At 39.0% G+C, this 17,470-nt stretch overlaps 1 protein-coding gene across 4 annotated transcripts in view; it reads right to left on the bottom strand.

The window, feature by feature from the left end:
• Positions 1 to 17,470, bottom strand: part of znf608 (zinc finger protein 608) — a 90,652-nt gene that overhangs the window by 16,848 nt on the left and 56,334 nt on the right. For all 4 annotated transcript variants that reach the window (XM_060837776.1, XM_060837768.1, XM_060837789.1 and 1 more), the window contains exon 4: positions 994 to 1,081. In XM_060837776.1, the coding sequence (XP_060693759.1) occupies positions 994 to 1,081 (88 nt within the window). The remainder of the gene's footprint in view (positions 1 to 993; positions 1,082 to 17,470) is intronic.

Raw genomic sequence — 17,470 nt, 5'->3', positions numbered from 1 at the left:
TTGAATTCAACATTCAGTTGAAAAATACAGGTTATTTACATTTCCAAATTGATGAAAAAGGTAAGCAATGAACACAATTGAAAGTGAAAATCAAAATTGCAGAACAGGGAAACAAAGGTACAAACGAGGGAAATGCAAATTCAAAATTGAGGTCAGGAAGCACTTCTCAGTCCAAAGACCTTCCAAGTAGGGCAGTAAGGTCAAAACCCGTGCATCATTCAAAAATCCATTAAATCAGAGTGATAGGGTGGTTTAGGTGTTAATTGAATATCAACTGAGTGTTAATTGTATTCAAGTGAGAGACATTAATTGGAAACACTCCTGTGTTTTTAATATATGAAATGGGCACGATGTGAAATGTGTGTCCCTGTATTCACTTAAAGGGTTTTATTTAAAAGATCAGACACCAATGCCCTATTTTTCACTAGCTGTTTATTCAACCTCTAACAGTTTTCCATGTAAGAACAAGCTAGATGGGTTGAATGGTCTCTTTTATCTCTCGAATACATATTCGGTATGAAGTTTTAATCAATCTGTTCGGAAGTGTTGTGAGACACTTACTGCCGAGGTGGGACTTGAACCTTGTGGCCCACTACTATGATGCCCCACACGCTTGGTACCATGCTCTATTGACGACTTAAAAGTTACCAGCAACTAGGAACAAGGGATACGCTTTCTCCATATAGGATATTAGAAACAATTGGGGAAGAAGGCCTAGGTTAATTTCTGAACAATTTGATTAAACAACCGCATTAGTACTAGTAAAACTCTTCAAAGTTGTGATTTGGAGGAGCTGATGTTGGACTGGGGTGGACAAAGTTAAAAATTGCACAACACCAGGTTACAGTCTAACAGGCATCCAAATAAATCTGTTGGACTATAACCTGGTGTTGTGCGATTTTTAACCTTCTTCAAAGTTGGGACAATTTCAGGTTATGTCTAAAATCCTTCTCCAATTTCCAAGGATTTCAAATACCTTGAAAGCAGGCTTACCTTGGAGGTGCCCAGTCATGCTTAGTGCAGTCCAGAAGTGTCCCAACATATGTTTTATTTCGCCAAGTCACATTTACCACTAGAACACCTGCAGGAGATATGAGAAAAAGAGAAGTGTTTTTTTTAAAAAAATCCAACATCTTTACAATGGAAGTCCATTTTACCGTTTCCAGTCATGCACTTAATGCACATTTGTTTCTGTGGCTGTGGTTTTGCTTTCTTCCTCTTTCTGGTTTTGCTGACCTCAAGTCAAGACCGACAGGAAATTGTTTTTTTTAAGTGTGTAATCGAGATACGGCTGACAGAAGGAAATGGTTCTTGCCACGTCCTGCTGTAAAACGGCAACACTCACCTCTTAATTTTTGCTGTTATTACACGTAATTGCTTTTGCTTGGCAAACTGCCAGCACACACTGAGTCATTCTGCAGAACTAAAAAGCTCTCTGAGTTGACCATAAGCAATCTGTGAACTTTTCCTTTTTGGGTTCTTGGTGAATGATGAGATGGGTGGGGTGGGCGAGGGGGGTGTTTGGAGAAAGGGGGGGTTATGAATTAAAAACCCAGTCAATGTTGCTACGTGATGATGGTTGTATAATGCAGCACAATTAAAAATGGCAGGAGGAGGATATGGGATTTATGTAAATTTAATCTTTCCCCAACAGAAAGATGTGCATCAATCAATCAGACACCTCCTCAAAGCTTTAATTCACATTTCCTTCCTTCGACGTCTGAATTCTTGCCAGAAAAAAGGTTATTTTTCTTCTCAAACAAAATCCATGCAAGTAACTCAGTTGCCAAATCATTTTAAATTGACACCTGCACAAATTACAACTACCCATTACTCAATGCAAAATTGTTCGTTTCAAATTATGAATTTAAAGTTGAATGCTGTGAATGCTATTATACACAAATTCTGGAAGAGTAAATAAATGACACACAACGTAAGACCTATCACTGGAACTATTTTTCTATGAATTAGCTTTCCTTCATTACCTAAACGATACGCAATGTTGGTTTGCTGGTGTTTAAATTTACATAAATCCCATATTCTTCTCCTGCCATTTTTAATTGTGGTGTATAATACGATTGTCGTCATGCAGTAACATGGACTCTGGGTTTTTATTTATCTACTCAATTAGAACTACATATCACCATTTGATATGATTTATTTTTCATATCCCCTTCACCACTCTGTGGGTTTCTTGTAAACAAATGAAGCTCTTCAAAAACGAAGAGGAGAAAAGTCAAGGGCCAAATGATTTCTCATCAGTTTTTCCTTACCTGTACATGTACAGGATAAATTTTTCAAAATAATCTCAGCACTGATAACACATTTCTCCTCATACAGTATGGAATGTAAATAATTTATATTTCATTCCTACCATAAGGTTTTACCTTCTTTCACATTCAATTACAAACAAATATTTTAAATTTTATTTTAAAAGTATGCATTTTGTTAGAAGACATCAAAACTACCTTTATAGCCTTCAGTTATCAAGCGTTTAATCTGTACTGAATAAAACCACAAAACATCTATCTTACACTGCAGTCACGTGGAACAAAACAGCTTTCCCAGCTGGGTTTCCAAGGGCCTGTAAGCAGAACAATCCTACAATTTAATTCCCCAAAGGACTGACAAAATGCTACTGTGGGGAAGAACCTAAACATACCAGTATTCTTATCTCTACGTGACATTGGTGCATCTTACTAGGTGAGAAAACATGTCCACTATATACTGTATTACAGTAAAACAGTATTGTGATTGCAATCAACTTTTCTACGACTGTCCATCCCCAAATAAAGAAAAACCTCCCATCTGGAAATTCTATGAAATAAGGGCACTCTCAGACTACTTGGCCTTTTTTCCTCCTTTCACAATACTAGCTATGGTATCGCAGAACTCTCAGCTGCGTTAAATTCTTGAACATGTCAACAATATTTACAACACTAATGCATTTGTATCGCCAGAGGGTTTTTTTTTGTCCCTCTCTCTCTCTCTCTCTCCCTGGACCCATCCCAGAGATTGCTAGTTCCAGTCACTACTGACTGCAGCAGCGCAGCTGTGGCAACAGAGAGGGGAAAAACTCAGAATACAAACATATAATTAAAATACCCACCACTCCCCCACCCCCCTCAAAAAAAAGCTTTAGAATTTTGAAGAGAAAGGGACAAGCAAGTCCTTTCAGAGCTGCGGCAATAAAACCGTGGAAGACGAAAGACCAGTGAAGACAGTTAACATTTGTCTGCAGTGAAAGTCTTTGTTTAAGCATTTCCCTTCAGGGTTTTGTGTTGCCAAACCAAAGGAGCCACTTCATTGGCTTGCTCCTGTTGCGAGCGCTGCAAGCTGATTGGTTCCTCCTCAGCTTTGCAGCACAGAACACAAAGAGAGAAGCTTTAGCAAAGAGATGGGTACCTTGGAGAAAACACTGCAGCACCATAAGCTGAACAATACTGTTTCCAGGGTTTCAAAAAAAAACCCAAATGAGAACCTGCAAAGAAATTTACTTTTCCTTCATCCCTGACTTAAAGGCTGCCCTGTCGTTTTTGGAATCACATCAAACATGAATATAATAGCTGATAGTTCAATCGACCAAAGAAGGCATGAAAAAAAAATCAGCTTGATCAATTGGAGCCTGCTGCCAAAACTCATGCATCAAATTAACCTTTCCTCACATGGATACGGCTAACGATAAATCAACACTCCACAAACCAGCACCTTATCCAAATCGGAGATTTTCCACAGAAACCAGCAAGCCTGCAGCTTATTGTTGGAGGAGCTGTGCCAGGTCCGGAATTCCAAATATCCTCACGTAAACAGCCTCTGACCTTCTCTTTTTAACTGCTAGGTTACTGAAGCATGCCGCATGCCGCCATGGCTTTTTAACCACAGGACTCATAAAAATTACACTGTTAAATTACAGCCATGAACACCGTACACTGAGGCCCTGTCAGAGCTCCACTGAACACTTTCAATCTGTTTGCTATGACAAATTTAGCAGCGGAGTGCAGTAAAGAATCCTTTCGTAGCTCACAGACCAAACAACTGTAACTGCCTCTCAGTATTTAGATAATGTCAAGACAAATAAAGCTTCATGGAAACGTGCAGGCTGCCAAGCCTGTCCGGCTTTCCAAAAGGCAAATAAGAACCGACTACCAAAAACATGTTTTTCTTTAGTGACAGACTGCACAAGGTGTGGAGAGTTTACAATGTTTTTCAGATGTGGAAACAAAGCACCAACTTCACTGACATCAAAGTTACTTTTGGCTGACAGTTCTGTGCACTGGATGAACAATGGGCCTGTGTCCTGTTGCAAAGGACTAAGTTTCTAAATGTAAACTGGTAGTGGGTGGACATGATAAATACTCCTAGTTAAATGCTGTGTAAAAGCAAGGGAATTAACAGAGTGTAGGATCATACTTTTTTTCTGATGGTGGAACAAGGTACAGCAAAAGGTAACTTGGAAGCAGCAATATCTCATACTTTTAGCCTGGTGGTCTGTTGGACTACAGAAGAATTTGAACAAATGAGCAACACATTTCCTACTGCTCAAAAGTATGTTACAGTTAACCTGCTTCAGAAGATGTAGACATCTGAATTTGTCCCCAGCACAGACTAGGCTTGTCAAGAGTTTCACAAGTATTAATTTGAGCATTGTGATTCTTCCCACCAACAGGAACAGGAACATAGCATCAGTTCCGACAGCTGGCATCAATGGCACTATTGAACTCCTGCTCCTCCCTACCCAGCTCCCACTTGCTACACTACTCCTTCCCACTCCCTGCTACTTGTATTTTTCAGGAAGTGGACAGCCAGAAGAAAGAGCCACTAGGAAGGAGTTGAGGTTTGGGGGTCAAGGAGCAGCAGGAACCGGTGAAGAGAGTGGGTGATGAAGAAAGTAGTGAACAGTTTGGGCTAGAGTACAGATCAGGACAGAGAGGTAAAGGAAGCAGTAGACAGTACTGAGCAGGCAAATTCATGGCAAGGAGGAGGGAAAGGGGAATTAATAAAGGGAATTAGCAAATGAGTCCCATTTGAATATACTTTAGGATTACCTCATAGATGCAAGTGTAATATCTTTCAGAACATGTAAGAGTGCAGGTAAGATGCAATCACTGCAAGACAAGTGACTGGAAACTTCGTGGAAATCATCTGTGCTGAGCACATCTTTAGCTGCATTTCCTTGCTGCCAACCTTCACTTTAGCCTGGGAACAGCTTGGGAATGGGAACTACTGAAGTCACGAATCTCTACTCTGTCCAATGTACTCTTAACAGAATGTCAAGAAAACTCCATTGTTAGGCTCGGACCCCTGTCCCGAGGACACAACCTGGTTCTGGCCATTCTTGTTAAAAGTGACGTTGTAGAATTGCTATGGATTTTAGGGGCCTGCATTTTGTATCAACCAGACTAAAGATGCAGTATTGAAGATTATAGGTCTGCGTAAACTAAAGGTAGTAGCAGGAGCAATTTGATTTGATAAATGTAAAATATCACATTAAAAAAAGCATAAATAAGTGTATTTATATTATTTTATATTTCTACCAATATACTATGTAAGCCCTCTAAGAACATTGCAGATATTGCTCTTATACACTTGGGTGCTAAATAATTGTCCGGGCAGAACACATCTAACATGAAGATCAGACGTCTGGAATGAAGCACACCTGCCCAAATGTTCAAATGGAAAATGAATGCCATACAGCTCGTTGCAATTGTGAAAGGCTAGCATTGGTACATGTGGATGCCTCATGACTAATGGTTCTTTAACAACTGCAGGAGTTCCTTATAAAAGTACGACACTCTTAAATATAATTGTGCTGCACAGATCTGAACCTTTAGGTCAGAAAAATGTCAATTATTGTTCAGAGTCAAACTATCTTGAGTACAAAGTGGTGATTAGTAACCCCTTGTAATGCTGAGGACAAAGCTTATCTGAACAAATAATGTGTTGCAGTATAGTGGAGGGCAACAGCACAAGGAGAAATAGAACGAAACACTTTATGCTCTGGTACACATCATGCTATAAATTGTAGGGCTGACTCTGTCATTTGTCTTTTGTGAAAGGATGGATGAACACTACTAGATTATTACTGATCAGCTCATGACTGCATCTGTTCATGTACCAAAAGCAGAAGGGGAATTTTTGAGAATAATCTGACACAGTAGATGTTTTACTTACAAGGGGTACACACACTAATGTTTAGAAAAAAATTACATTTACTTTCACTGTTTTTCAGGTTTTGAAAACTGTGAAGTGAGTTTCTGGTTTGATAAAAACATATCTAATAACAGAAGTTTCTGTCGCTTAAAGCTTAAGAATTGGACTGCATATTGACATTTAGGGAAAGAATGAATTTTAATTGGAAAACTCTTGCAGTTCTAACAGTAGACGGCATACATTGTACATCAAGGCAGGATTTCACAATAAGAAACAGCTTTCTAAAAGCTCAACATACTCCTCAAGCGAGCACTACTTGCAAGTTCCCAGGTGAATTCCTAAATTTTCTTCCTAAAATTGCCATCTTTGAGTTTTAGAGAGGGAAATTTTATTTAGCCAGGCTTTCCAATCGTTATGCACAGCCAATCATCTCACGACTATGCATGGACATACAGTGCAACATCAGCAGCTACCAAATTGTGCAACAGCATGATTGAATAACATTTACTTTTGCTAAAGATCTGCACTCAGTTATATCTCAGAGAATATCTAATTTCAAGGAAAATCAGCAAGTGACAAAGCTCCAGTCTTAATAAACACTCAAAAATGCAAAGCAACCTCCACCTGCTTCTGGTTAGTATATTTCCTATTATCTGTAAATTATGAAACAGGACTCTTTTTGCAGCCCCCCAGGACAATGAGGGTCATATCTATTTGACAAAGGCTGCGTCTACCCATCTCAGCCTGTATCATGTGAACAAATGAAAAATTGCCACCAGCCACCAAAGCAACATTTGTTAAATTTCAGCACAGTTCCCTCCCCCACCCTTGTCTGTTATTTTCAAGTGAAACTTGTTCTCAGCTGCAGAGAATACTGTATCCACTGAAACAAAACTCTAACACATAAAACAAGGAAGAATGTTTGCCTCTGGGGACTGTGTGTTCCAACGCAGTGAGGTTTTCACCATTGTCATATCTTTGCAGCCTTTGTTGTGCAGCTTGATGTGTAATATTGATCAAAAAAAATCATTGCAATGCTACAAAAACTATACTCAAGCTTATTCATTGCTTAAAGCATAGCGACATCTCTCAGTGGTTCACTAACGTCTGACTTTAAAGAAAATGATATGCCTTAACACTATCCCAATTCATATCCATTTGCAGCCACTTATTTTGTGGCAAGAGATTGAAAACTGTAAAGAAGACATGGAAACTTTTGAATGTGGACATAATTATCAAGTTAAATTATCCCTTTCTGCTACAAGATCAACATTCCCTAATCACTTGGTTGCCATATCGAGACAAACCCACAATCACAGCGCCAACTTACAACTAGAAAGTACAATTTGTTTGTGTCTCAGTATTCTGAATTAAATTCAGATTCTTGCTAAATATATAACAAGTGTGCTTGAGAGAAACCTATAAAATTGATGAGCAAGATATATGGTTAATAGTCCATATCATATTAAAAATTGCATTAATATATATCGAAAGCTTGCTTTTATTCTACAAGTATCACATCTTTTTAAGATATTCTCAAGTGTGTTATGCGCAATGGATGACATTTTCTGTGCAGCAATCACAGTATTTTTATTCACTGGCATAGCCATCCATTTTCACACTGAGAGGCCCAAGAAATACCAAATGAGAGAAATGACCAGTTGCCCTGGTGGACAAAAACTGCCAATTCTGGACTTGTGCGAAACACGCATGTTAATTGGTAGATGGATTTGAACTTCAAATCTGACCGTTGCAGCTGCATTGTGCAAATTTACAAAGGCCTTTATATAAATCATTATTTAAACAGTCCAGTCACAGATTGTGAGTCTTAATTTAGCAAATGCATTCAATCATAATACAGCGTAAAAGAGCAAACAAAAAATAAAACTGCAAATTAAGAATACCATTACATCTGCTTGGATGACAGTAATTTTGGTTTATTTTACATCCTCTTTTGGCAAACTAAACCGGAAAATGTTGTTCAAATTACACATTGTCCAGAATTTGGTACATCCTTGACAAGGACACACACACCCAAAACGTGGGGTTCTGGAACAAGAATTTAGACATTGCATGTCTTCAGGGAGGTAGCCTTGTAAATTCAAAGAGAAGTTAAACTACAAAAGTGCTTCTTAAAAAAAGTCACATTGCAACAGCAAAGCACAATGGTATTTTTGTGTTTCTCAAAACTTGTGCTAAATGCCACTCCGAAATGAAACCTGCTAAAGAGTTTTGGCTTGTCCCCTATACAGTTCAAGGCCTTTCACCATCAGTTGTATTCTTTCATTTCAAGCCTTTTGATTAATCCCAAGAGCTGACCTTTAAACTTTTTCTTGAAGGTCTTCCACTCTCTGTAAATCACACACACAATTAAATATCAATATCCTATCCATATTAATAAGCCTTATTGTGCTCCATGGATGAGTGGGAACTGGTACCATGGCTGAGGCTGCCCCTCCTCTATTCCCACTGCAATATAAAAGCCACAACCGCCCTTTCTTACAGCCTTTCCTTACTTCTACAAGGCTGCACATCAATTATCATGAACACTCACATGCAGGGCTTTCATCGCCTCTGTCATGGTTGCTTCCTGCAGCTTCATTAATTATAGGATCACTGCAACTGTTTATTGTAAGAGATTTTGTGCCATTATCCGTCAAACCAATGCTTCCAGGAGCTGAATCTTTTCTCTCCCTCACAACCAAATTCAGTACTGCTGTTACAAATGTCTTCCAAACAGACATATACCTAAATACATATCAAGCCTTAACAGATCATTTACAATGTGGGGAAGGAGATTTAAGTATTTTAAGTTTTTAAAGTAAAATGTCTACCCTGTGATTGAAGTGTTATTGTTCCAAATAGACAAAAACAAGTCATGTTTTCTAACTGTGCTCCTTAACTATTTCTTAACTTGTCAATCTGACCCTTAAGACTTAAAGACTCTTACATCCTGCATGTCACTATCTGGTGAATGTGACTTTTTGCAGTGATGTTAAGTCATTTATCAGAATACAACAAGCTATCTAAATGCCTTCCCCTGTGCATCTTCACAGGAAACATACAAAAATCAATAAGTTGGACAAATTGTTTCAACAATCTTAATATTTTGACACTTGTTTTTTTTAAGTAAAACTTCTTTTGAAAGCCTTGTTTTACGAAAATAAATTCTGGAACATGACACTGTTTATAGTTCCAGAGCTACAAGGGTTCATAGATTCCAACATGCCTGAAAGCCCATTAATGTCTTCTTTAAAATGCTGTATAATTTGTGCCAGCCCCAGGCTCTTTTTCAATCAGTTCCAAATGAAACAAAAAGCATTCATAATTCCTCTTGGCACCCAGCTGTTGTCTTCCTAAATCAGCACTCTCTTAACCAGCTCTTTATTAACATTGCCAAAGAAATAACTTCTTTTAAAATGCAATGCCTTGCTGACCACAGACTTCAAATCATATTTATCTTTAATACTACAAAACCAAATACAAAAAAAACCTTTTATAGAGTCATAAAGATGTACAGCATGGAAACAGACCTTTCGGTCCAACTCATCCATGCAGACCAGATATTCCAACCTAATCTAGTCCTTTTATATTTTAGAAAACTTTCTTATGTGCTATTAAACTGCAAACCTCACCATGTTGCAACTTTTAAAGAAAGGTCCTGCCTGGTTGTTCAGGTAGATACAACAGATCCCAGCAGCAGAATTTCCCTCTGACCCTCGCCAACGTCTATCCCTCACCCACCAGAAGAATTAGCATTAGATTTTATTGTCATGTGTACTCAAGTACAGGGATACAAAAGTGTAAAAAGTTGCCACTCCCAGCACCATCTTAGGTACAAAAGTACCTAGGTACAAAACCATTGGTAGAGAAAATTAAAGTTAAAAGTTCAACAGGATGCAGATTAGCTGGTTATTTATCTCCTAAATTTTGTGGGACCTGCTGTACAACTTATCTGCTGCACTTGCCTAAGTTACAGAATTTTCACTTCCAAAGCACTTCATTGGTTGTAGAATGCTTCGGGATCACATGAAACGGTGAGAGGTAGCATAAAAATTCAACCTCTTTCTTCCAATGGCCTTCATCATTCGAGTGTTTCTACAAACAACCTCTGCTTTTCCCTCTTTTGAACAGTCTAATTTCTCCCATTACTTGTGAAAAATGTTCAGAAAACATAAAAGTGACTTATGATGCTGCTAATTATCAAGATTTTGCCCAGGTGAAGAGAGGGTAATGATAGATAAATCAGTAGATTTGAATGGGCTCATATTGCAAGGTTATGGACATTACTGAAATGATAAGGAAAGGAGATTATCAAGTACATTTTGTTCACTAATCTCCCCTAAATCCACAGTTTTAAGTCATAATTACACTCTTAGATGAAAGTCACCGAACAGCTGTATTTACCATTTCAACAAGAGTTTAAAGTGAAAACAGCTACTGTGCATGCTTTATTTTGCTTTCAACAATGGTCTGGATTGCACATCAATGCCAAGAAAAATTCATTCAAATGCTGTGTCTTTTCCTGTATGCATTTGTTTAAATAAAAGTCAATATTAGGTATGCAATGGACAGTGCTTTACCATGCCACAGTCCCTTATGCCTTGCATTCCAAAGTTCTTCATCCTCAGCATAAAATTGAACTACAAGTGCTTCAATCATGTGCTTAGAGACCAGAGCTTTTCTGTAAACAAGACTAATGGAGTGCAACTAATAGACTTCTCCAGGAGCGTGGTTAGTTAACAGAGTCTTTGTCAGCAGTCACTGATGCAAAGTCGCCTTTTGCTTGGATAGTAGAAAAAAGGACTATTCCCAGAAAAGCCTTCAGTTTGTTGGTTACAGATTGACTTGCCTGAATATGTGTCAGCATTATACAATCAACACCTTATCTTCTTCATAGAACACATGTACAATTCAAAACCTCAGCTCTATTTACCACAGTCGCCCCCGAATTCATAGGCAGTACAATTCAATACTATAGTGTTAATTGACCCTTTATCTCATACAATGCAATTGGGCAGATTTTGTTTTGCAGAACAACCTGTCACTTAAACCCGATCCTAGCAGTAACAATGCAGGGAATCAAATGAGGTTTGGAAATGGTGGGATGAGCAAGCTTGATCAGTATCATGTTTCCCAGGGTAGATATTTTCTAATCAACTTGTTCACAGATATTATTCTACACTTCTAAAGCAGGTGGGACTTGAACCTGGGTCTCCTGGCTGGGTGGTAAGGACACTACCATTACACCATAATAACCTGCTATTTCTTACTATATTTGGCTGCTCCAAGATCTTTTATATTACTTGCTGTGTGCCAAATGCTATAGCATACTTCCTGCCCAGTTGAATAAGTCTTATCAAAGAGCTCTATACATTGCTTGGAAGGGGCCCACTGCAGCAATATCTTGAGCTAAGCCATGTTAATTGATATCCAACCCTCAGCTAATTGTTCAGAAAATGCTGAATTCTGGCTAAATCTTCCAGAAGATTCAGATCTCTAATTTATATTTTCCTTGGTTTTCAATTTGAATTTACAATCAGCATAGATATTGGAAGGTCTCTGGTCTTGCATATTGTGGGCCAAAGATCCTGTGCTATTTTTGATGTATTCATGAAACAAGCTGGATTTCTATAAAATGTGTAATTAAATATCCATATTCCCTTACACTGCGTAGTCTCTGCATTTGTCATAATATCTTAGAGATGCATAGTACAGAAACAGACCCTTTGGTCCAACTCTTCCATGCCGAACAGATATCCTAAATTCATCTAAGCACACTTGCCAGCACTTGGCCCATATCCATCTAAATCCTTCCTGTTCATATACCCATCCAGATGCCGTTTAAATATTATAATTGTACCAGCCTCCATCACTTCCTCTGGCAGCTCATTGCACACACGCACCATCCTCTGCGTGAAAAAGTTGCCCCTTAGGTCCCTTTTAAATCTTTCCCCTTTCACCTCAAACCTCTGCCCTCTAGTTTCAGTGAGACTTATTTAGTCTTCTTACCTACAGCCTAGATTAGTTCCAAAGTCCAGCAATGCTAATTTCTAGGGCAAGTAACATTTTCTGCCTGTTCAAGAGTACTGCTATTAAAATGAAAGTAGTTGGACCTTGTGGATCCTCACTGTCGACATACATTATGACCAACAAAGTATAAAGACTAACCTGGGCAGACAGTTATGGGTTTCATGACCTCTGTTGAATATTTTGACTCTTTATCTGCCAAATCCACATCAAAAAATTAAAATATTTGTAGCAGGTCTCTTTTGGAGCAGTTATAATGTACCTATCTCTGAGCCAGAAGGTTTGGGTTCATTTTCTACCTCAGGGCTAGAGGGCTTGAGTTATAAGGACAGGCTGGATAGCCTGGTTCATTGCAGCATAGGAGTGTGAAAGGTGACCTTATAGACATTTATAAAATCATGAGGGGCATAGATATGGTGAATCGCAAAGGTCTGTTCTCTTGGGTACATAGAACATAGAACAATTCAGCGCAGAACAGGCCCTTTGGCCCTCGATGTTGCGCCAACCTGTGAACGAATCAGCCCATCCTCCTACCAGCATCCGTATGCTTATCCAAGGATTGTTTAAATCTCCCTAATGTGGCTGAGTTAACTACGTTGGCAGGCAGGGCATTCCACGCCCTTACCACCCTCTGGAGGGGACATATTTTTAAGGTGAGAGGAGAAAGATTTAAAAGGGACCTGAGGGGCAACCTTTTCACACTGGGATGGTTGTATGTGGAATATATTACCAGAGGAAGTGATATATGCAGGTACAGTACAATATCTAAACGACATTTAGACAGGTACATGAATAGGAAAGGTTTAGAAGGATCTGGTCCAAAAGCAGGCAAGTGAGACTAGTTAATTTTGGGAAACTTGGTCAGCATGGACGAGTTGGACCGAAGGGTCTATTTCCGTGCTGTATGACTCTATAAGTCTAAAACTTCCAAACTCTAAAATTCTACTTCTGTTACAGATCCAATAAAAATCATATGGGCAGTTAATTAAAATCCTAAAAGCGAATTATGACCATATTGCCAGTGGTCATTAGAAGGTTATTAAACAAATAAGCCATTAACACTGGGCAAGAATTTTCATTTTGGATGCACTTGCAATCTCGATGCAAATAACACACCAGAGGTGCATTGGTTTCCAAAAATGATTCCTTGTGCTTAATTCAATATTTAAGCTTATCTGCATTTCACCGAGTATAATGTCTTTCAGGAACCAATTTTATATTTTTGGGCAATGTTTTAAATTTTTTTTTACACAGCTGATATAATTTAGAGTGGTAACCTGGTGATTGGCAAACGTGAACATGGGCCCATCACAAAAAGTATTTTCAGCAAATATTTCAAGTCAAGCAGCCATAATATTCATTGATGCAAGATATCATTTACTAAGGAAAATGCTTGGCTTAATTTGTAAAATTTTTAAAAAGATTCCCTTTGTGTGCTTGCACCTTTCAAAAAGCTTTCTTTTACGAGCCCTTTTGAAGGCTGGAAATGGATGCACACAGTGGATACTCACCATGATGATATGGAAGAGCTGAGTAGGGTCAGACAAGAAGATACCAACTCCCACAGTCGATTGTTTTGTATTCAGTAGTTTCACTGGCTCCTATTTGGCCTGGACAATGGTAACAGAATAAACTGCTACAAAAATCACTCCCTGCACTATGCATTGACCACAGGAGTTAATATATTTTCTATTTAAAACATAGAACAATACAGCACAGTACAGGCCCTTCGGCCCAGGATGTTGTGCCAAGCGTTTATCTTAATCTAACCTTACACACCCCTCAATTTACTGCCGTCTGTGTGCTTGCCTAGCAGTCGCTTGAATGTCCCTATTTGTCAGATGTGCCCCAATACTGGTAACCAGAAAGTAAAGTCATCTCACTGGGGTTTCACAGAATTCATAGTTTTGTTTAAATGAACACTTAGCTGGTAGGCAGATTGCATTCCTATTGGCAACACTAATTTGTACACATAACTCAAACCAAGTGAACAACATCCAAGACCAAAGCAAGGTTTCTGTATAAATTATTGATTACACTTTGCCCTCATCTCAAACACTGGCCCTGCAGCTGATAAGCTAAACCCTGATGGCACATCAAGCCCTTACAGAACAGGCACGAACATTATTGCCTTGCACGAGGGACAGCAGTGTGAGAGCCAATCAATCAGGCTTGTGACAGCTTTTACAGCCTCTTTACGCAGCCCAATTTGGCCTGCAAGATTCTTTTGTTCGCTTGTCTCTTTCTTTTCCTCAAAGATTTACCTTACATTTGCAGAGATACAACATCATTGAAAATGGAAGAAATCTTTTTCGTTATGAGCATTAGTGTAAAGATTAAATTCAAAATGATAATAGCAAATTCGCAAGCTGTAAAATTAAATACTATTTTAAAATTTAATGTTGTCATGAAACAGTAAAAATCACTGTGAAATGCCTCTTTTTCCCTCTCCAGCTCCTTTTGCATAAACAAAGGACAAGCAATTTGAAAAAAAACACTTGCAATGCAATATGCCTGGTTTAACACTAAGCCCAAAGGTTTGAAGTTTGAGAGTGAAACAAACATTTGTTCAATACTGTAATGTCACAATCAAGCATCAATCCCCAACAGTACTGATTAACAGGGAAACCTTAAAAATTTTCAATAAATTGTAATCAAAATAGGAAATCCAATCCAGTTTGTACCCTTGTAGACACAAAATTGTACCAAATGAGGCTGGAATGAAGTGCAGCAACCAGGAGAGGTCAACTGAGCAGATCAGGTTCTGACAGTAAAACATATTTGCTTGCAGAGGAACAGGATAAAAGTACTCCTGGATGTGGCTGTCACAATAGATCAGAGGAAAATATTAGGAATGTTTTTTTGTTCAATCTCAAGCCTGTGTTGAATTAGTTGATCTTTAGTTGACTTGAGGCAGTACAATTGGTCACAGCACTTCCACATTCGAAGGGAACATCAACCACTGTTCCTGCTCCTGATTGCAATACCATCCAGTGAGCAAATGAAGATAGGATCATTCTCAGCTGTCAGACAGCCTGCCAACATTCACCGTCAAGGTACATACATGAATAGTGGTTGTCTTGGCCAGAGTCCAAGGGACACCTGTGAAACTGTGAACCTGAGAAGGAGTGAACATCTTCAATAAGGTGGGGTGGGGTAGCATGCATGTCAATGAACACTTTGAATTCAATCATGTAATAAATAGATCAAATATTTATTTAATTCATTCCACTCCAACTTAATACAGGAAAAAGTCCATTCATAGAGCTATATATTAAAGCAAAAGCAAGCTTAATATTTAACCGTCCAGGTTTGAAGCAGCAATCAGGATTTGAATAGGACACAGATGCTGCCTACAATAAAGTGAAGGCAGCTGATAATACATATCCTGCCTTGTTTCAGTGCCTGTCACACCTGCTTCATTTGTTGTGACCGAGTCCTCCGATAAGACATGACAGCTCATTTCAGCAAACCTGTCAGCTACTGAATCCATGCAATCACTGGAAGGCAAAGGAGGGACTCTGCATGCCAACTTAATCCAGCTTTCACTCTGTTCAACATTAACTGACTACACCCATGGCCATCCACTAAAGATGGCGTACCAATTCCTGCTCAACTGAAACAAACTTTTGTTTATCTTGGCACACAAATCTAAAACGCCCTGCCCTGTGAACAAAGTGACTGAATAGGTAGTGTCTCAAATATCAAGACAGAAGTAGAAGCCACCATTATATTCACAGTGCTATAAAATAGTTGGCTTCATTTATAGCAACGTTTCAAAGACTTCACAAACACCAGAAGTTCTACTATCTAGAAGAACAATGGCCCAGATGCACAGGAACAACATTTAGCATTTGCAAGTTCAAGCCATTTGACATGACAATTTGGCACTGTATTATGTTACTGATCCAAAACCATGGAAGTCCCTCCCTATTTGCCTAATAGCATGGTGGGATGTACCAACAACCACAAGAACCGCAGTGGTTCAAAAAGATGGCTCATCAACACCCCTGTGAGGGCAATTACGGGTGGGCAATAAATACTAGCCTCTCCAGCAATGTCGCACATGAACATTTTTTTGCTAGAAAGTGAGTGGACAGAGTCTCAAAGATCTAGTGCCTTAGTTGCAATTAAATAAACTGCAGTGGAATTGCTCTGTTGTATTATCAGAAGACTTTCAGTGATTCACAATTTTTATTTGTTGATTCATTTTTCAAGCACTTACTGAAGTGTGCATGCGCTGTTAATAAAAAATTAATTTCTGTTTTCTGCCAGTACTCTATAATATCTTTCCTGAAGAATGGACAAGTCTGATGGGGTATTTAAACAGATTAGTGGAATTCAGCTGGCCGAGAGAACAAGAGCTTCCATCTGTTAAATCCCCCAGATAGAGAGCAGCCTGTCTTTTGAACTGTCACTCACATTTGAACCAATGGTTCAAAGAGAAGGCGGGGGTAATGGGATGGAAGAAGAGCTGTCGCCAAGTGTGCTCCAATTGCATTGGGTGCCGAGGAGGCTGAGGTAAATGCTGCAACAATCAGTAGGCCAAAAAAAAACAAAATTGATCCACACTGAATGAAACTTATGATTTTCTGTCACATCAGCACGTTTCAGACAGTTCATTCTGTCTGCGTATGCTGTGAATTTAATGAACAGCTAGGTTCAACGCTGTTTGTAAGAGCAGGCTGACATCAGTAGCGCGTGAGTTCTATTCAGATGCTGAGCTTTGGTACAGAGTTGTCACTTTTTCTTAAATAAATCTGCAGATGTTCTACAGAAACAGCTATAAAAAGGAGCTTCTTAAAACAAAGCCAACAGAGCAGAAAGCTATTATACCATAATGGGTGTAAAACTGTGGCAGCCCTGAGGCAATTTCGCTCAAAAGTGATTGCACATTTTCATACTGTATCTTTAATGCCAACATTATAAAACTGAATGCATTTCATTTCAATGCCACACAACACTCCTCCAATTACGAACAAGAGTGGCTTGTTAAAATCCTTTGAATCCTGAACTTTCTTTATTTGGACAACATATCAGGCATTGATTAATGTCTGTTTAATTTATTCCTGAATCCTTTGCTCACATATTCCAGACAACATACTATGCACACAAACCTATGGCTGGAATCTTGTGGTGGCGACAGCGATCTTAGCTGTCAGCTGCAGAGCCAGTGAGAGCGCAGTCTCTGCTCCACCTCGAGAAACCCCATCCCATCTTGTGCCATTCAGGCATTCAACAGGCAGGCCATCCCCCACCCCGACCCTCACCCTGGGGTAGAGATACTGCC

Source organism: Hemiscyllium ocellatum, chromosome 2 (assembly GCF_020745735.1).
Source record: "Hemiscyllium ocellatum isolate sHemOce1 chromosome 2, sHemOce1.pat.X.cur, whole genome shotgun sequence".
In the NCBI taxonomy this organism is placed as follows: domain Eukaryota; kingdom Metazoa; phylum Chordata; class Chondrichthyes; order Orectolobiformes; family Hemiscylliidae; genus Hemiscyllium; species Hemiscyllium ocellatum.
The sequence above is the reverse complement of the archived record's forward strand: the minus strand, read 5'-3'. Positions and strand labels throughout refer to the sequence as shown.